Raw genomic sequence first — 16,172 nt, 5'->3', positions numbered from 1 at the left:
AAAAAGGAGCAATTACAATATATTTATAGCCTTACAGAGCATTTGTTTTTAGATGGGGTCAGTGACCCCCCATATGAAAACAGGAAAGAGTTAGAAGAAGAAGGCAGACATTTAAATAAAACTCTAAAAAAGTAAATAATGAAGACCAACTGAAAAGTTGCTTTGACTAAGCCATTCTATAACATACTTAAATTTAACTTAAAGGTGAAACACCCCTTTAAGAAGGGGTTGGATGGTGTTTAGCAAGTGAGGGAATACAGGGATATGGGAGAGAGCTCATAGTACAAGTTGATCCAGGGACTGGTCCCATTGCCATTTTGGAGTCAGGAAGGAATTTTTCCCCCTCTGAGGCAAATTGGAGAGGCTTCAAATTGGGTTTTAACCTTCCTCTGGATCAACTGGCAGTTAGGCAGGTTATATATAGAGTTTAAAGATTGAACATGTGTCTTTTTTCAATCTAACTCATTATGTTACTATGTGTTACTGTAGGAAGTGCAACATCCCGTGCTGTAAGGAAAGGAGTAATTGTGCATGTGGGATGCAGGTTACCTTGCTCTCCGTTCTGGATGGTAAGTATACGAGGAGTGCGTAGGCCCCCGACAGACAGTTGCCCAGGGAGGCTGCCCAGCTGAATTCCATCTGTAACGATTGTGATCACTCTCTGACCTCCGTTCTCTACCATCTGCTGCACCGACGGCTCAAACGTCACAACTTCAGTGCCTTGAGCTGGGGAAATTAAAACATTTACTGTACGGGTGCCGAGAAAATTTATTCTTCCCTCCTACAGACCAACTAGGAAGGAATCAACTTAACCCTTTCCCTGCCAGCCGTTTTGTCCTAGATGCGAACATCTACTGCCAAGCAGTTTTTAGATATTTTGCACTCTTTCACTTTAAGGGCCTTTCTTGGGGCGGTCTTTTAGTTTACCCAGGAAAACAATATATTGTTTTTTACAGGACAACCTGAACGTTCAAAATATGCAAGAATTTTGGTGTAATTCTACTTCTGTAAAAAAAATATAGGCTTCTAAGTGTCCAATAAAATGAAAAAATTCATGTTTCACAAAGAACAATCACATATATCAGAAACATCATTTACTTTATGTACGAGAACACAGCCGATTTGGAAAGGTCTATGTCTCCTGAACGTGGCAATACCAAATATATATAGTTTTATGGAGATTTCTCACTTGTATAGATCAAAATCTACAAGCAGTACACTACCAAATTTCCAAAGCACCGCTCCCCAAACGGCATACTTCTGATTTCAAGGCCAAACATTCCACTAACAGTAGGTTTACCCTAGAAAACTACCCATTATTAGAAAGAACAGATTCTGGTGAATCAAAAATGGGTAAATATATCTTTGTACTCCAAACTACCAAGTTGCAATTGTTTCCTAAAGTTATAATGTTTTATAGAAATTGGTGAATTTTTTGAAAAATGACCTCAAAGCTTCCAATCTACAGAATCATATCTCCCATACATCATTAGGTATCAATGTAAAACACCCCAAATATGAAAGCCTGGGGTCCACTGAACAGTTTGATGCCCAATATGTATAGGTGTACCCAAGCACGTCGCATATAGGGGCCCTTAAATGTAGACACCCCATTTGAGCTATCAGTTCTGTAATTCCAGATACTGCAAAATCAACACATTTGCATCGTTTTGGGGGGGGGGGTTAAAGTAGAAAAAAGTAAGTTCACTCCAGAAAACCATATATTTTCGAAAAGTACACATTCCCACAAATCTAAATTGGGTATGCCTTTGCTGCTCTTTGTTCTTTCTGTTTTTAAATATGCTAATAAAAATAATTGAAAAGAAAGTAAATTGGGTATGCATGTCTTTGTACTCCAAAGTACCAAGCCGCAAACCATTCCTAAATTTGGTGATTTTGGCGACATTTCCAAAAATCACCTCAAAATTTCTAGCCTGCAGCATCGTATTACCCATATACTTTTAGGTATCAAGAGAAATCACCCCAAATATGAAAGCCTAGGGTCCTCTGAACAGTTTGATGCCCAATATGTATAGGTGTACCCAAGCATGTGGCATATAGCGGCCCCAAATGAAGACCCCCATATGGTCTGTCATTTCAGGTACAGCAAAATTATCATCAAAATCAAAATGTGTCTTTATATGGCCCCCAGTGACTTCTAATATCCTTATCATTTACAGTAGGGGGTACATTACCCCTTATAATACATGAGTGATACTCAGAGTTCCCTGTATAACTCAGCCTGCAGCCTTGTGCCTTTATATGGTCACAGAACAACCCCTCAGTGACTTCTAATGTCCTTTTTTCGTGTAACTTTTACATTAACTGTTGTTGCTAATTTTCAATGACTCATTTGTGTATTTAGGCCCTCTCCTATTCATATTTCAGTCTCATATTTAAATCAATGCATGGTTGCTAGGGGACTTTGGACCCTAGCAACCAGACTACTGAAATCGTAAACTGGAGAGCTGCTGAATAAAAAGCTAAATAACTCAAAACCCACAAATAATAAAAAATGAAAACCAATTGAAAATAGTCTCAGGATATCCCTCTCTACATCATACGAAAATTTAACTCATAGGTGAACAATCCTTTTAGGGGGGGCCCAGTTGTAAATTTCTGTACCTTGGGGGTCTAGTTACGCCACTGGCTCCACCCCCTTTGCATCATGACCTGCCCCTTTTTCATACAGCCCACCCCTTTTGTGTCACAGCCCGCCCCTTTTGTTTCCGTCCCACCACAGCCCAGTGGAAATTTTATGAAAGGTTGGTAACCCTATAAACAGTTATTTTGACTTCTGGGCCAGTGTTTTATGTCAGCGGTCTCCAACCTTTTTTGCACAAAGGTTTCAAGCAAGACGAGGTTGGGGTGATGTAGATCAAACTGTATTTTGGTCCTTATCGCAATCAGTAGAAAGCTTCCTGGGCTTCACAAAGCTGCATCAGGGAGCTGGGGTTGCAGGTGATTAGGGCCTTTTTCATTGTTTTTCCAGCTATTACAGACGACAGCTGGGAGCAGAGGCGGCCCATTTCGGCACAGCCCACGGCCCTGTGGTTGAGGACCCCTGTTTTATGTGAAATCAATGACAACAGCAGAGCTGTCAACTTTCCCAAATACTTTTTAGGGGGACCTGTGACATGCTGACGAGACTCTTTCTGTCACAGATGTGACGACATTCTGGGAAGAGCTCCGCTGACATTACTGAAATGCTCTGCATGTTGGATTTTTAACCCGCAAATTGGCAGAAATTGAGGAAAATCTGCAGAAATCAGGGGAATGCTTAAAGGAGAACCAAACCCTTAATTATAAAAACCCTACCCTACATAGACCCCCTCCCTGCTCCCCCCAGCCTAGGTGTTACCCCCGGTTAATGACCTTACCTCTTTACTTACCCCTCGGTGCAGATTCTGTGCAGCGGAGTTCACGGGCGCCATCTTCTTCTCTTTGGTAATTTTCCAATTCGCAACAACTGCGTATGCGCCGAAAGTGACGGAAATTGCCGATGCGGAAGAAGACCCGAAGATTCCAATGGTTTTTTATGTGATGTGTTTTTTTCTTTTTTACAACTGAAAAATGGTTTATGTATTATAAGAGCCCACATAATAAATACTGAAGTCAAGTTTATTGAATAGGAACAGATTTGGTCTAGGGGTGTCATTAACACTTGAACCCTTGGCAATGGTCAATGAGCCTATATTCCTGCTTCTGGATATGATAATAAACCCTGATTCCAAAGCTAAAACTGGAAAACCATTATCTGGAAACCCATTATCCAGAAAGCTCAGAATTAAGGAAAGGCCATCTCCCTTAGACGCCATATAATCCAAATAATCCATTCCTTTTTCACTGCAATAATAAAACAGTATCTTGTACTTGATCTAAACTAAGATATAATTAATCCTTATTGGAAGCAAAACCAGCCTATCAGGTTTATTTAATGTTTACTTGATTTTCTAGTAAACTTTAGGTACGTAGACACATTTCAAAAAGATCCCTTATCCTGAAAACCGCAGTTCCTGATCATTCTGGATAACAAGTCCCATGCCTGTACAAGTTTGCTCCAATAAGTGGACTCTGTAAGGATAGATTTCATAATTCTGCTACTTACAAAGTCATGTTAATGACATTTAAAGAAATGTAAAAAACACACAACTACACATAGTATATCAAAGAGATGAATACAAAGAAGAAATTATAAAATTATTTAGGTTTTATTGAAAATATTTTTATAAAATGACAGAATTTGCGGATTAGAATAAAAAATGGAAAATCTTTCAGTTTTTCATTCCATAGTGACATCAGAGATGAGGCTGAAAAGAGACAAAAGTCCTTCCTCCAATTAAAGCAGCGTCTTTCAATTTTAGGATTTATTCTTCTATCAATAAGTCATTCTTATCCAAGGAAGCTTCTAAATTCTCTTTGTTCTCATGATATACTTGTAATGATGTCCAGTCACTCCTGTTCTAGTCACTTTCACTCTCTTCTGATTTACTAGACGCGCTTTCCTCACTCTCTTCTGATTTACTAGACGCGCTTTCCTCACTCTCATCAGAAGACTTTTCTGACTTGCTTTTTTCTCTTTTCTTCTTCTTCTTCTTCTTCTTCTTCTTTTTATCTTTCCTGCACATACAAAATCATTCAAGAGATTCTTAAAAATGCAACTACTTACTGATATGTATCTGGTATGTTAGATGGAAATGTATGCAAGGCCCTGAGTTCAGAATATTTAGTGGACATAAAAAAACATTATAAATGTTTACTTACCCTTTCTTTGAAGTCTTAACTGGTGGCTTTTTTTCATCACTAGATGGCTTTTCTTCATCACTAGATGGGTTTTCTTCGTCTCCAGCCGGGTTTTTTGGCCTTCTGTTCATACTGCAAAAAAACAGGAAACTATTTTGAAATGGCTAAAGGATTTTTGTTAAATACAATATTTTTGGTGCAGTTGATGTATATGTATAAATATATTTATGTATAAAAAACAATAACTTCAGTGTGTGACCATATAAAGACACAAGACCAGACACTCATTACAAGGAAGGACAACTGATGACATCACTAACCCCCATATATAAGGATATATTACTGCTTATTTATGGCTGAGTAGACTCAAATCTCACTAAATTGGCTCTTGCTAAAATATTTAGGGAAAAGTGTAATAAAATTTGCAAAGAGCAAAACTCTCAAAAAAAGCAAAACTGTCGCAAAAAAAGGTTTGCGATTGGGAAGTTTTATTACATACACTACGCACTCGTAAACTATAAAATTCACAATCGCTATCCTACTGTCACATGAGGGACAAAGTGTTCGCACAGGAAAAATGTTTCACTTTGAGAACATTTATTTGCATTGCGAATGAATTGCGAACAATTTTTGTGTTATCGACCAATATCACATTCCCCCCTTATTGTCTTTACACTTTTGTTGGCCTCCGATTTCTACTCTAGCGCAAGATATGTTTCCACCTTTCTTGACGACCAAAAAAGCAAAAAGAAATGTCACTTACCATTGTTGGACTGCTATTAGTAAGCCTATTACGCCTACAACAAGGAGCATTCCAAGGACTATACTAGTCGTAGTCTCCCTTTTAGCACTTGAGTTAATATATTGGAGGATCTCGTCTTCAAAAGAGACAGTGGCTGCGGCTGTTGATGCAATAGTCGTTGTTTCAGACTTTTTATCGGACAATCCCCGTGAATCTGCAAAGCAAAATGATCCCATGAATCCCAAGGAAAGATAGATTTACTAAGTGAGAGTGTGGGCAGCACTGACGAGTGTTAGATTTAGTCAGTTAATGTGCTGTGTATTGGGGTTACAATACAGACACTTTTCTTTCACATCTAATGAGTGATACATTTCATTAGGATTACATTTGAAATCAGGAATAATTATCTTTCTTGCACTTTACCTGTGTCTTGATTCTTAACTTGAATGTCTATAGATGGAACCGGCTCGTACAGCTTTCCTACAATTTTCAGCCGGACCTGATAAGTGCCGCTGTCTGTCATCTCTGTGGGATTAATCACCAGAGAGCAGATCCCGTTTGCCACCTGGCTTTCAAAAATGTAGTATTTGTCCTTCAAATCGGGCGATGCCACTGTCACGCGGTCTCCGTGCAGGTGGATTAGACGCGTGTAACCTTTCGTATCCATTTTCCCCCATTCCAGTTGGAATCTGAGTGGGTTGAGTGGTTTCAGTGTTTGAAACATACATGGAATCACATTGATTGTATGTGCCTTCAGCGTCAGCTTCTCTTTAAATAAGGTGAAATTCTCAACCGTCACTGCTAAAAGAGGGAAAAAATGACATTAGGATCATGAAATGTAGAGAGCAGTCTCTATCAGCCTCATCCTGCAACAGAGGCGCCTACCAAATTCCATTCATGAGTCGTGTCCCCGACTTTTCACATCGACTCGCTAACCTTACATTGATATACAGTAGAACCCCCATTTTACGTTTTTCAGGGCACCAGAGAAAATGGTGTAAAATCCAGGTAAATGTAAAATCAGGGAAATGTATTATCCATAATATATAGGTGGGACCACAAAACAACAATGTAAAATGAGGGCAAACTTAGAATCAGGGGATGTAAAATGGGGGTTCTACTGTATATGTCATTGGTTTGAAACATACAGAGCCAGTTAATATCTCATGGGTAAAAAGGCAGAGAATGATCTTTCTTACCTGATGTGGTATTCATAAATAAAGTAAATAGTCCGATTATGATGATAAATAAATGATGATACATTGTATTAGTTATATTAAGATACATGATGTGTCCACTAGTAGTGTCCACTTCAAGTTCTTACGATGAAATGAGCTCAGTGCCAGCTGCAGTTTTATAGCTTCCAGGCTGATGATGTCACAATGGCCATAGAGATGATGTCACAATGGCCAGAATATGTCACAATGGCCATAGAGATGATGTCACAATGGCCAGAATGATGATGTCATAATGGCCATAGAGATGATGTCACAATGGCCAATGTGATGATGTCACCTTGCTCATTCACTGTGATGTACACAACTATGAAACCTTACAGTTACTAATGTATATATATATATATATATTGTAATACAGTGTGTAGAGGGAAGGGTTCATATCTCCCAGAATGCTCTATGAGACACAGAATGTAAAGAGAATTACAGATGCTGTGAACAATCTGCATTTAATTAGCACTGCAGGTGTGGGAGTGATGTCACCACCTGGGGGGAGGGAAGCTCTCTGCCAAAGACAGGAAGCAGGAAGTGAGAGTGTGTGTGAGGTAACTAAGAGAGGTCTGTGAAAAGAAGAGATTTGGATACAATCCTGAGACAAGTCTTTGAGAGACTGATGTATGGACTAACTGCCTCAGTGGGACTAAATCATTACTGACAAGAGCAACTCATCTGCGGCCAGTGGGCCAGTTAAAAAAAAAAAGCACAACTTGTACATTTCTGTTAATTCTGTTACAAGTTATTCTCCATTGAAAACTCTGCTGTGAAATAAACATACAGATTTCTTTTAAAGTTGCCCGGAAGTCAGTGGCGTAACTAGATGTTGCTGGGCCCCACAGCAAATTAATTTTAGGGCCCCCAACATATTCAGTGTTTGTCCTGTTTTACCAATATATGTTGAAATTGCTCATGAATGAGAGCCTCATGGGGCCCCCATACCTCCTGGGCCCCCCTGCAGCCGCAGGGTCTGCTTCCTCTGTAGTTACCCCCCTGCCGGAAGTCCTCACCTTTCTACGTTGTCAGGGTATTACTGAGACGAGCTTTATATAGCAAAACAATCCTATCGGGTTTATTAAGGGGGTTATTTATTAAAATCTGATTTTTTCAGATTTTTTAAGTAAGAAAAGTCTGACAAACTAGAATTTATCATTGAAAAAAACTCAATAAAAACTCAATTTTTGTTAGTGTTTTAGACTCGAAACACTCAAATTTTTCATGAAATCGCTTGAAAACCCTAAATTTTTCGGATTTTTGCCCAAAACTCAGCACAGACCATGATACATTCATAATTTGAAATGTGACCTTTGCCATTGACTTCTACAAGACCCGACAGCTTGGAGACTGAGTATTTTAGGATTCAGACTTTTTCCATCCTCGGGGTATAATAAATCTCGAAAACATCAAGTCCACTAAAAATTCAGATTTTACAATAAAACAGTTTTTGGCATTAGGACTTTAATAAATAACCCCCTTAATGTTTAAATGATTTATAGTAGCCATTACGGAAAGGTCCTATATCTGAAAAACCCTAGGTCCTAAGCATTGTGGATAACGGGTCCCATACCTGTACAAGCCTTTGTATTTATTATCCCAGACTGCCACCAAGTGGAGATCACATAAAAGCTACTGTTTTATTATTACAGAGAAAAAGAAAATCATTTTTAGATTTGGATTATTTCATTATAATGGAGTCTGTGGGAGACAGCCATTCCGTAATTCGGAGCTTTCTGGATAACTGGTTTCCGATAACAGATCACATAGGGAACAGCAAGAAAACTAGGGATGAACTGAATCCAGGATTCTGTCTTTTTCAGCAGGATTAGGCCGAATTCTTATGCCTGGCCGAAGCGAATCAGAACCGTAATGGGGATATGTAAATTAGGGGCAGAAAGGGAAAGCACGTGACTTTTCATCAAAAAACAATGAAGTAAATAAAATGTCCCACTAATGCCCCTAATTTGCATATGTTAATTGGGATCCTGATTCATTTCGTTATTCGGCCAAATCTTTCACAAAGGATTCGGCCAAATCCCAAATAGTGGATTCAATGCATCCCTAAAGGACAGTGGCGTAACTAGACCCCTAAGGGCCCCGGTACAGAAATTCATAATTGGGCCCCCCTAAAAGGGTTGCTCACCTTTGAGTTAACTTTTAATATGATGTAGAGAGTGATATTCTGAGACAATTTGCAATTGGTTTTCATTTTATATTCTTTGTTGTTTTTGAGTTATTTAACTTTTTATTCAGCAGCTCTCCAGTTTCCAATTTCAGACATCTGGTTGCTAGGGTCCAAATTACCCTAACAACCATGCATTGATTTAAATAAGAGACTGGAATATGAATAGGAGAGGCCTGAATAGATAAACGAGTCATTAAAAAGTAGCAATAACAGTTAATTTGTAGCCTTACAGAGCATTTGTTGTTTAGATGGGACCAGTGACCCCCATTTGAAAATGAAAACCAATTTAAAAGTTGCTTAGAATTGGCCATTATATTACATACTAAAAGTTAACTTAAAAGTTACATGTAGAAAGGACATGTAAAATTGAGGTTTCACTGTATTATAATGATATAAGGGATAATGTACCCCCTACTATAAATGATAAGGATATTAGAAGTCACAGAGGAGTTCTGTGACCATATAAAGGCACAAGGCTGCAGGCTGAGTTATACAGGGAACTCTGAGTATCACTTATGTATTATAAGGGATAATGCACCCCCTACTGTAAATGATAAGGATATTAGAAGTCACTGAGGGGTTGTTCTGTGACCATATGAAGGCACAAGGCTGCAGTCTGAGTTATACAGGGAACTCTGAGTATCACTCATGTATTATAAGGGATAATGTACCCCCTACTGTAAATGATAAGGATATTAGAAGTCACAGAGGAGTTCTGTGACCATATAAAGGCACAAGGCTGCAGGCTGAGTTATACAGGGAACTCTGAGTATCACTTATGTATTATTATAAGGGATACCGTATATACTCGTGTATAAGCCGACCCGTGTATAAGCCGAGGTACCTCATTTTACCTACAAAAACTGGGAAAACGTATTGACTCGCGTATAAGCCTAGACACAACTAAGACCCTTTATGCTACAATCACTACAGCACAAACGAAATCACTGAAAATTTGTCCCCCCCCCCCAGTGGATTTATATTACAGATATTTTTCAGCTGAGACAAAATATACTTTCCACTAGCAATTATACACACATAGACACACATATACTTTACACACACACTCTTCCCACAAAATAATCACACACACATACTATACACACAAACTCCCCACACATATACTATATACACACACAAACTCTCTACCCACACCATCATACACTATATACCGCACACACACTCCCCACACAATAATGACAAGGCTGATAACATACCGGTATGTTAATGCAGAGCTGAGAAAGTTTCTAATACCGGTAGTTGTTTGTGTAGGACACAGACTGCCAGGGGCTGCTGAGGTCGCTCTCCCCGACTCTCCGGCTCCTCCTCCCCCATTGGCCGGAAGGTGAGACCCGGCGGCAGCAGCTGGAGACGAGGGAAGAGCCGCGGAGAGACACAGACGCTCCCGGCGGAAGTGGAGAGAGCTGCGCAAAAATGGCTCAGCTGACAGGCAGCCGCTCTTCCTCCCACTCTCCCATTGTATCGCTCCTCAATCACCGACTCACACTCTCTCTCTCACTGTCCTGCAGCCGCCCAGCGACCAGACATGTCTGCGCAACAAACTGCCCCTGCCCAGCCCGAGCAGCAGCCGCCGCCTTGTGACGAGACTATTAAGCCCGAGGAGACTAATAAGCCCGAGGAGACTAATAAACCCGAGGAGATGAAGGCTGAGGAGAGTAATAAGGCTGAGGAGCAGCCGGAGACAGCGGCGGAGGCAACAGCAGCTGAGGAGGAGGCGGCGGCGGCTCAGCCCGAGACAACGTACAAATCTCTGCTCCTCTCTGCCCACGGGGGATACGATAAAGTGAAGCTGCAAGTAAAGAAGGGATCGCCCGTCCCTAAAGCCGGGGAGGTGCTGGTGCGAGTGAAAGCCTGCGGGCTCAACTTTGCCGACTTGATGGCCAGACAGGGAGTGTACGATCGGCTGCCCTCTCTGCCCGTCTCCCTGGGCATGGAGTGTGCGGGCATCGTGGAGGAGCTGGGAGAGGGGGTGACTGACAGGCAGGTGAGTAGCAGTTGCCTCAATGACTCTACCTTAGCAACCGGGGGTGGGGTCGCACAGGCTGCAGTAAGGGTCGCACACCTGTTCCACTCAGTACCTGCCGTTCCCTTACACTGGCAGCACATGGGCTGCTCCTCCGAGCTTAGGGTGTAGCCCCAATCCTTTCATGTCACTGACCCGGCATCCTGGAAAGCTTTTCTCTATGGAGAGAGAAGAAAACGGCGCTTTGGGAGGAGATGGGGAGTTGCGGGTAAATGTTACATCTCTCTGTGAAGAGAGAGAGGTGAGGCGGCCGGGAGCACAAGGCAGAGGCGGCCGGTGATCTGGTGTAAATTGGTGCGGAAACGCGCGTCCGACTGCTGCTCGAGCTGTGGGGCTTCCAGGGCTGAGGACTCGGGGGTGGCGCCTCCTGAAATTCACCAGTGAGGCAGCCTACCGTATTTCATCTACAAGAGGTACCCGCGTATAAGCCGAGGTCAATTTTTTCAGCACTTTTTGGGTGCTGAAAAACTCGGCTTATACGCGAGTATATACGGTAATGCACCCCCTGCTGTAAATGATAAGGATATTAGAAGTCACTGAGTGGTTGTTCTGTGACCATATAAAGACACAAGACTGCAGGCTGAGTTATACAGGGAACTCTGAGTATCACTCATGTATTATAAGGGATAATGTACCCCCTACTGTAAATGATAAGGATATTAGAAGTCACTGAGTGGTTGTTCTGTGACCATATAAAGGCACAAGGCTGCAGGCTGAGTTATACAGGGAACTCTGAGTATCACTCATGTATTATAAGGGATAATGTACCCCCTACTGTAAATGATAAGGATATTAGAAGTCACTGAGGGGTTGTTCTGTGACCATATAAAGGCACAAGGCTGCAGGCTGAGTTATACAGGGAACTCTGAGTATCACTCATGTATTATAAGGGATTATGTACCCCCTACTGTAAATGATAAGGATATTAGAAGTCACTGAGTGGTTGTTCTGTGACCATATAAAGACACAAGGCTGCAGGCTGAGTTATACAGGGAACTCTGAGTATCACTCATGTATTATAAGGGATTATGTACCCCCTACTGTAAATGATAAGGATATTAGAAGTCACTGAGGGGTTGTTCTGTGACCATATAAAGACACAAGGCTGCAGGCTGAGTTATACAGGGAACTCTGAGTATCACTCATGTATTATAAGGGATTATGTACCCCCTACTGTAAATGATAAGGATATTAGAAGTCACTGGGGGCCATATAAAGACACAAGCTTGCAGGCTGTTATACAGGCAACTCTGAGTATATATTATAATAGCAATTATAAGGATATATATAAATAATTAAAGACATAAGGCTTCAGGCTGAGTACCACTCATGTATTATAAAATATATTATTCAGGCCTGGTCAAGCACTAGAGGGGGAAAAATTCCTTCCTGACTCCAAAATGGCAATGGGACCAGTCCCTGGATCAACTTGTACTATGAGCTCTCTCCCATATCCCTGTATTCCCTCACTTGCTAAACACCATCCAACCCATTCTTGAAGCTTATAGAATACATGGCATACCTTGTTATCCAATGGCCTCTTCTCCATTCTATTCTGTCCTTGCTCCATCTTCCACTTTTCCTCTTTACTTGTTCACTTCATTTAAATGACTCTCCTTTTCTGCCAGTTTTCCACCCAGCCACCTTTAATAATTTAACATTTTTTCTTCATAGTTTGTCCTTGTTCCCATCTTCTCTGTCCCCCTTCTGTACACTTTTTCTCTTCTGCTTTCCACAACTATTCCATTTTATTTATCAACCTCTCTTTCTGTACTTGCCTTTTTTAATATACTTCCTTTGCCATTTGCTGCTGTTTTCATTTTTTCTCCATTTCTTCCCCGGTAGTCACTTTCCCACATGAAATTTTTGATCTAGTTCTCTTTATGCATTCCCAATCTGCAATACTGGCAACAACACTTTTACACCCACACAGTCACACACAGTCACACACAGTCAGACACACACACACACACAGTCACACACAGTCACAGACACACACACACACACACACACAGACACACACACTCAGACACACACACACACACTCAGACACAGACACACACACACAGTCACACACACTCAGACACACACACACACAGACACACACACACACACAGACACTCAGACACACACACAGACTCAAGTTGCAAAAAGTGTACCAAAATTTATTAAGCCCACATCATACAATTTAGGCAACGTTTCGGGCCTACCAGGCCCTTTATCAAGCCATGTGTTACATGATGACCATTCCTTTTAAAGTGAGAGCAAGGGGTGTGTGAGTCCATGCCCCACCCTCTCCTCGTGACATCACAGGGATGTTATATACAATCAGTGACAATTTGTAACAGTCCAGTGACAAAAAAGTAGAAAAAAAGAAAAAAAAGGAAAAAAAGAAAAAAATCCATATAAATGTCCAACTCAATGTCCAATGTCCAATGTAATTCGGTTACAAAGGGCAATGTCTTCTATCATCCACATAGAGGGAACAAATATGAGATAAAGAAATACTTCACCTGTGAATCTTCATTTGTAATTTATCTGTTGAAATGCCCTTGTGGCTTAGTATATGTGGGCGAAACTACACAAAAGATACGGGATCGTATCTCTAAACATAAGTCAACTATTCGCAGAGCTTTAACCGCATTGCCAGTCCCCGCACACTTTCAAACAGCCAGACATTCTGTGAGTCAACTTAAATTTCAGGTTATTGACTCTGTGGAAATACCAAGGAGAGGGGGGGATAGACTCCTAATGCTTAAGAAACTTGAAATGAAATGGATACATAAATTGGACACAATCTGGCCCGAGGTCTGAACAGGGAATACACCCCTGCAAGCTTTATTTTTTAGGTAATTACGGTGATCCTGTATAGACATACAATGATGTTACATATTGCATATTATAAATTTGTCTAATCAAATGTTTTTAAGCATATATTCTCTGTTTTATCTAAGGTTATTAAAGATCGGCATAGAACACCCTGAGTGCTGACAATGCAGCTGACATATCACTAAGTGTCTCAGAAAAGTGCTGAGTACGGTATGCAGAGTGAGTCTTAATGGCGCCTCAGGTATGCTTGATCAGTTAACTATGCATTTTTGTTCACATTAATAACTATAAAAAATTTTTTGAATGTCTTGAGACAATTGAACATTGGACATTGAGTTGGACATTTATATGGATTTTTTTCTTTTTTTCCTTTTTTTTCCATTTTTTCTACTTTTTTGTCTCTGGACTGTTACAAATTGTCACTGATTGTATATAACATCCCTGTGATGTCACGAGGAGAGGGTGGGGCATGGACTCACACACCCCTTGCTCTCACTTTAAAAGGAATGGTCATCATGTAACACATGGCTTGATAAAGGGCCTGGTAGGCCCGAAACGTTGCCTAAATTGTATGATGTGGGCTTAATAAATTTTGGTACACTTTTTGCAACTTGAATACAGTGTGCTGCTGGTTCCTTTCTACATGTTATTATGACCCAGTGACAGGAGTGGGTCCTCCAGTTACAGCACCTGACACTACAAGAAGTGTGAAACAACAAGGTGAGCGCTCCACGTTTACAGAGACACACACAGACTCAAACACACACAAGGATACACACACACAGACTCAGACACACACACAGACTCAGACACACACAAGGATACACACACACAGACTCAGACACACACACAGACTCAGACACACACAAGGATACACACACACAAACATACACATCACGGACACACATTTCACAGAAGCCAGTAAAACAGCAGACCATTATTTCAGAGTTAACAGACACTAACATAGAGCTCCGTAGCCTTCTCACATCTTTAACCTAAATAAACAAATAGTGCCTTTGCAGCCATTCAGTTAGTCCTGCATGCTGAGTGGCCACATGAGTTACAGCTAGAAGAGAACTGCTGTAATACAAGGAGGGGGGAGGGGCAGCAGCTGACCGTATCTTTGTACTCCTTACTGCTGCTGCTGCTGCGTCGCTCTCATGAATCGACGTGCAGTTGTGCAGGCACAGTGTAGGCCAGCCACTAGCATCACAGGCTCCTATGCTCTGACCATGTTACATTGCTCATGTGAAGTCGGAACACAGCTATGGGCAGACGCGACCAACCAGTTATTACCTAGAACTGCTGCAAGTAACTTAGTGAAACGTTCCGATCACTCTGGTCCGGTGCTCTAAATAAACAAGAGGGTGATCCTAGGGGCCCACAAAGTGAGCTGCCGGGGGGGCCCTGGCCCAATTGCACCCCCTGCTCCCCCGGTAGTTCCGCCACTGCTAAAGGAGACCCCTTGAAACATGTCGATGATTTTCTATGTCCATAACTAGTGAATGTCCCTTTACCCAGAGTGTAATATACAGGGACTACATGTATAAATACCCGAGTAACGACAGGGAAGTGTCTGAACACAATATCCAATACTGAAGATCCCTTTAAAGGGGTTGTTTACCTTTAAGTTAACTTTTAATATATTATAGAATGGTCAATTCTAAGCAACTTTTCACATTTATTTTCTATAGTTTTTTTTATTTGCCTTCTTCTGATTCTTTCCAGCTTTCAAATGGGGGGTCACTGACCCCATCTAAAAAACACATCCTCTGTAAGGCTACAAATGTATTGTTATTGCTACTTTTTATTCTTCATCTTTCTATTCAGGCCTCTCCTATTCATATTCCAGTCTCTTATTCAAATCAGTGCATGGTTGCTAGGGGAATTTGGACTCTAGCAACCAGACTGCTGAAATTGCAAACTGGAGAGCTGCTGAATAAAAAGCTAAATAACTCAAAAACCAGAAATAATAAAAATTGAAAAATGATTACAAACAGTCTCCGAATATCACTCACTATATTCTACTAAGCGTTTAATTGAAAGGTGAGCAACCCCTTTGGAGGTGGAATGGTAGGGATCCCGCCATACCTGTGGCGTTGTTTCGATGCACTTTGTATCTCTTGATTTACTCCGCTCCATCGCTGTGGGAGGAGTTGAACAAATAAATATCTTGATCATTGTAGCTGGCGAGGAGCTCTATTGAGAGAGGAAGAGATTCAGTGAGGAGGCAAAACACAGAGAGGCATCTATACAGCACTACTCCCTCTCAAATACAACCCCCCAAGGAGAATGGGCAGATGAAGTAACACAACAGGAGGATAAAGCTTGACCTCCACAGAAGAAAGCCATTTCCATGAATGTGTCTGATGTAGGAAGCGAGTACAAACCTGAGCCATCATG

At 41.1% G+C, this 16,172-nt stretch overlaps 3 protein-coding genes and 1 long non-coding RNA gene across 8 annotated transcripts in view; 1 reads left to right on the top strand and 3 right to left on the bottom strand.

Moving 5' to 3' along the window:
- LOC121397225 overlaps positions 1-691 on the bottom strand; it is a 19,841-nt gene extending 19,150 nt beyond the window's left edge. Inside the window, exon 1 of the mRNA XM_041573647.1 lies at positions 550-691. The gene's annotated coding sequence lies outside the window, so the exon portion shown is untranslated. The remainder of the gene's footprint in view (positions 1-549) is intronic.
- LOC121397226 overlaps positions 1-14,413 on the top strand; it is a 17,988-nt gene extending 3,575 nt beyond the window's left edge. The window contains exon 2 of one of the 2 annotated variants that reach the window (XR_005963598.1): positions 13,895-14,413. This is a non-coding gene — a long non-coding RNA (uncharacterized LOC121397226). Of the gene's footprint in view, positions 1-489; positions 742-13,894 lie in introns of those variants that run through there. The other variant, XR_005963599.1, reaches the window with a different exon arrangement.
- The window catches only part of LOC121397224 (CD48 antigen-like), a 626,518-nt gene that overhangs the window by 562,986 nt on the left and 47,360 nt on the right, over positions 1-16,172 (bottom strand). The window lies entirely within an intron of this gene.
- LOC121397222 lies at positions 3,995-16,172 on the bottom strand. Of its 4 annotated transcripts, XM_041573638.1 has the most exons (6): positions 16,160-16,172; positions 15,861-15,968; positions 5,909-6,286; positions 5,507-5,699; positions 4,765-4,875; positions 3,995-4,620 (listed from the first exon to the last, which is right to left on the bottom strand). In XM_041573638.1, the coding sequence occupies exons 3-6, from the start codon at positions 6,207-6,209 to the stop codon at positions 4,464-4,466; spliced, it is 762 nt and encodes a 253-aa protein (XP_041429572.1). In that variant the 5' UTR covers positions 6,210-6,286; positions 15,861-15,968; positions 16,160-16,172; the 3' UTR covers positions 3,995-4,463. The 4 variants fall into 4 exon arrangements, with proteins under 4 accessions (XP_041429572.1, XP_041429571.1, XP_041429573.1 ...); XM_041573637.1 differs by lacking the exon at positions 16,160-16,172 and having other exon boundaries at positions 15,861-16,072; XM_041573639.1 differs by lacking the exons at positions 15,861-15,968; positions 16,160-16,172 and adding an exon at positions 12,463-12,907.

The sequence above is a fragment of the Xenopus laevis genome, chromosome 8L (assembly GCF_017654675.1).
Source record: "Xenopus laevis strain J_2021 chromosome 8L, Xenopus_laevis_v10.1, whole genome shotgun sequence".
Taxonomy (NCBI): domain Eukaryota; kingdom Metazoa; phylum Chordata; class Amphibia; order Anura; family Pipidae; genus Xenopus; species Xenopus laevis.
This window is presented reverse-complemented; position numbering and strand designations above follow the sequence as displayed.

Bases quoted from the DNA above. Each gene is read 5' to 3' on its own strand.
- LOC121397222 (XM_041573636.1), bottom strand. From the start codon at position 6,772: ATGTATCTTAATATAACTAATACAATGTATCATCATTTATTTATCATC. The intron at 6,287-6,684 runs GTAAGAAAGATC...TCCCTCTTTTAG, and splicing joins ATTTATGAATACCACATCAG to CAGTGACGGTTGAGAATTTC. The intron at 4,621-4,764 runs GTAAGTAAACAT...TTGTATGTGCAG, and splicing joins GTTAAGACTTCAAAGAAAGG to GAAAGATAAAAAGAAGAAGA.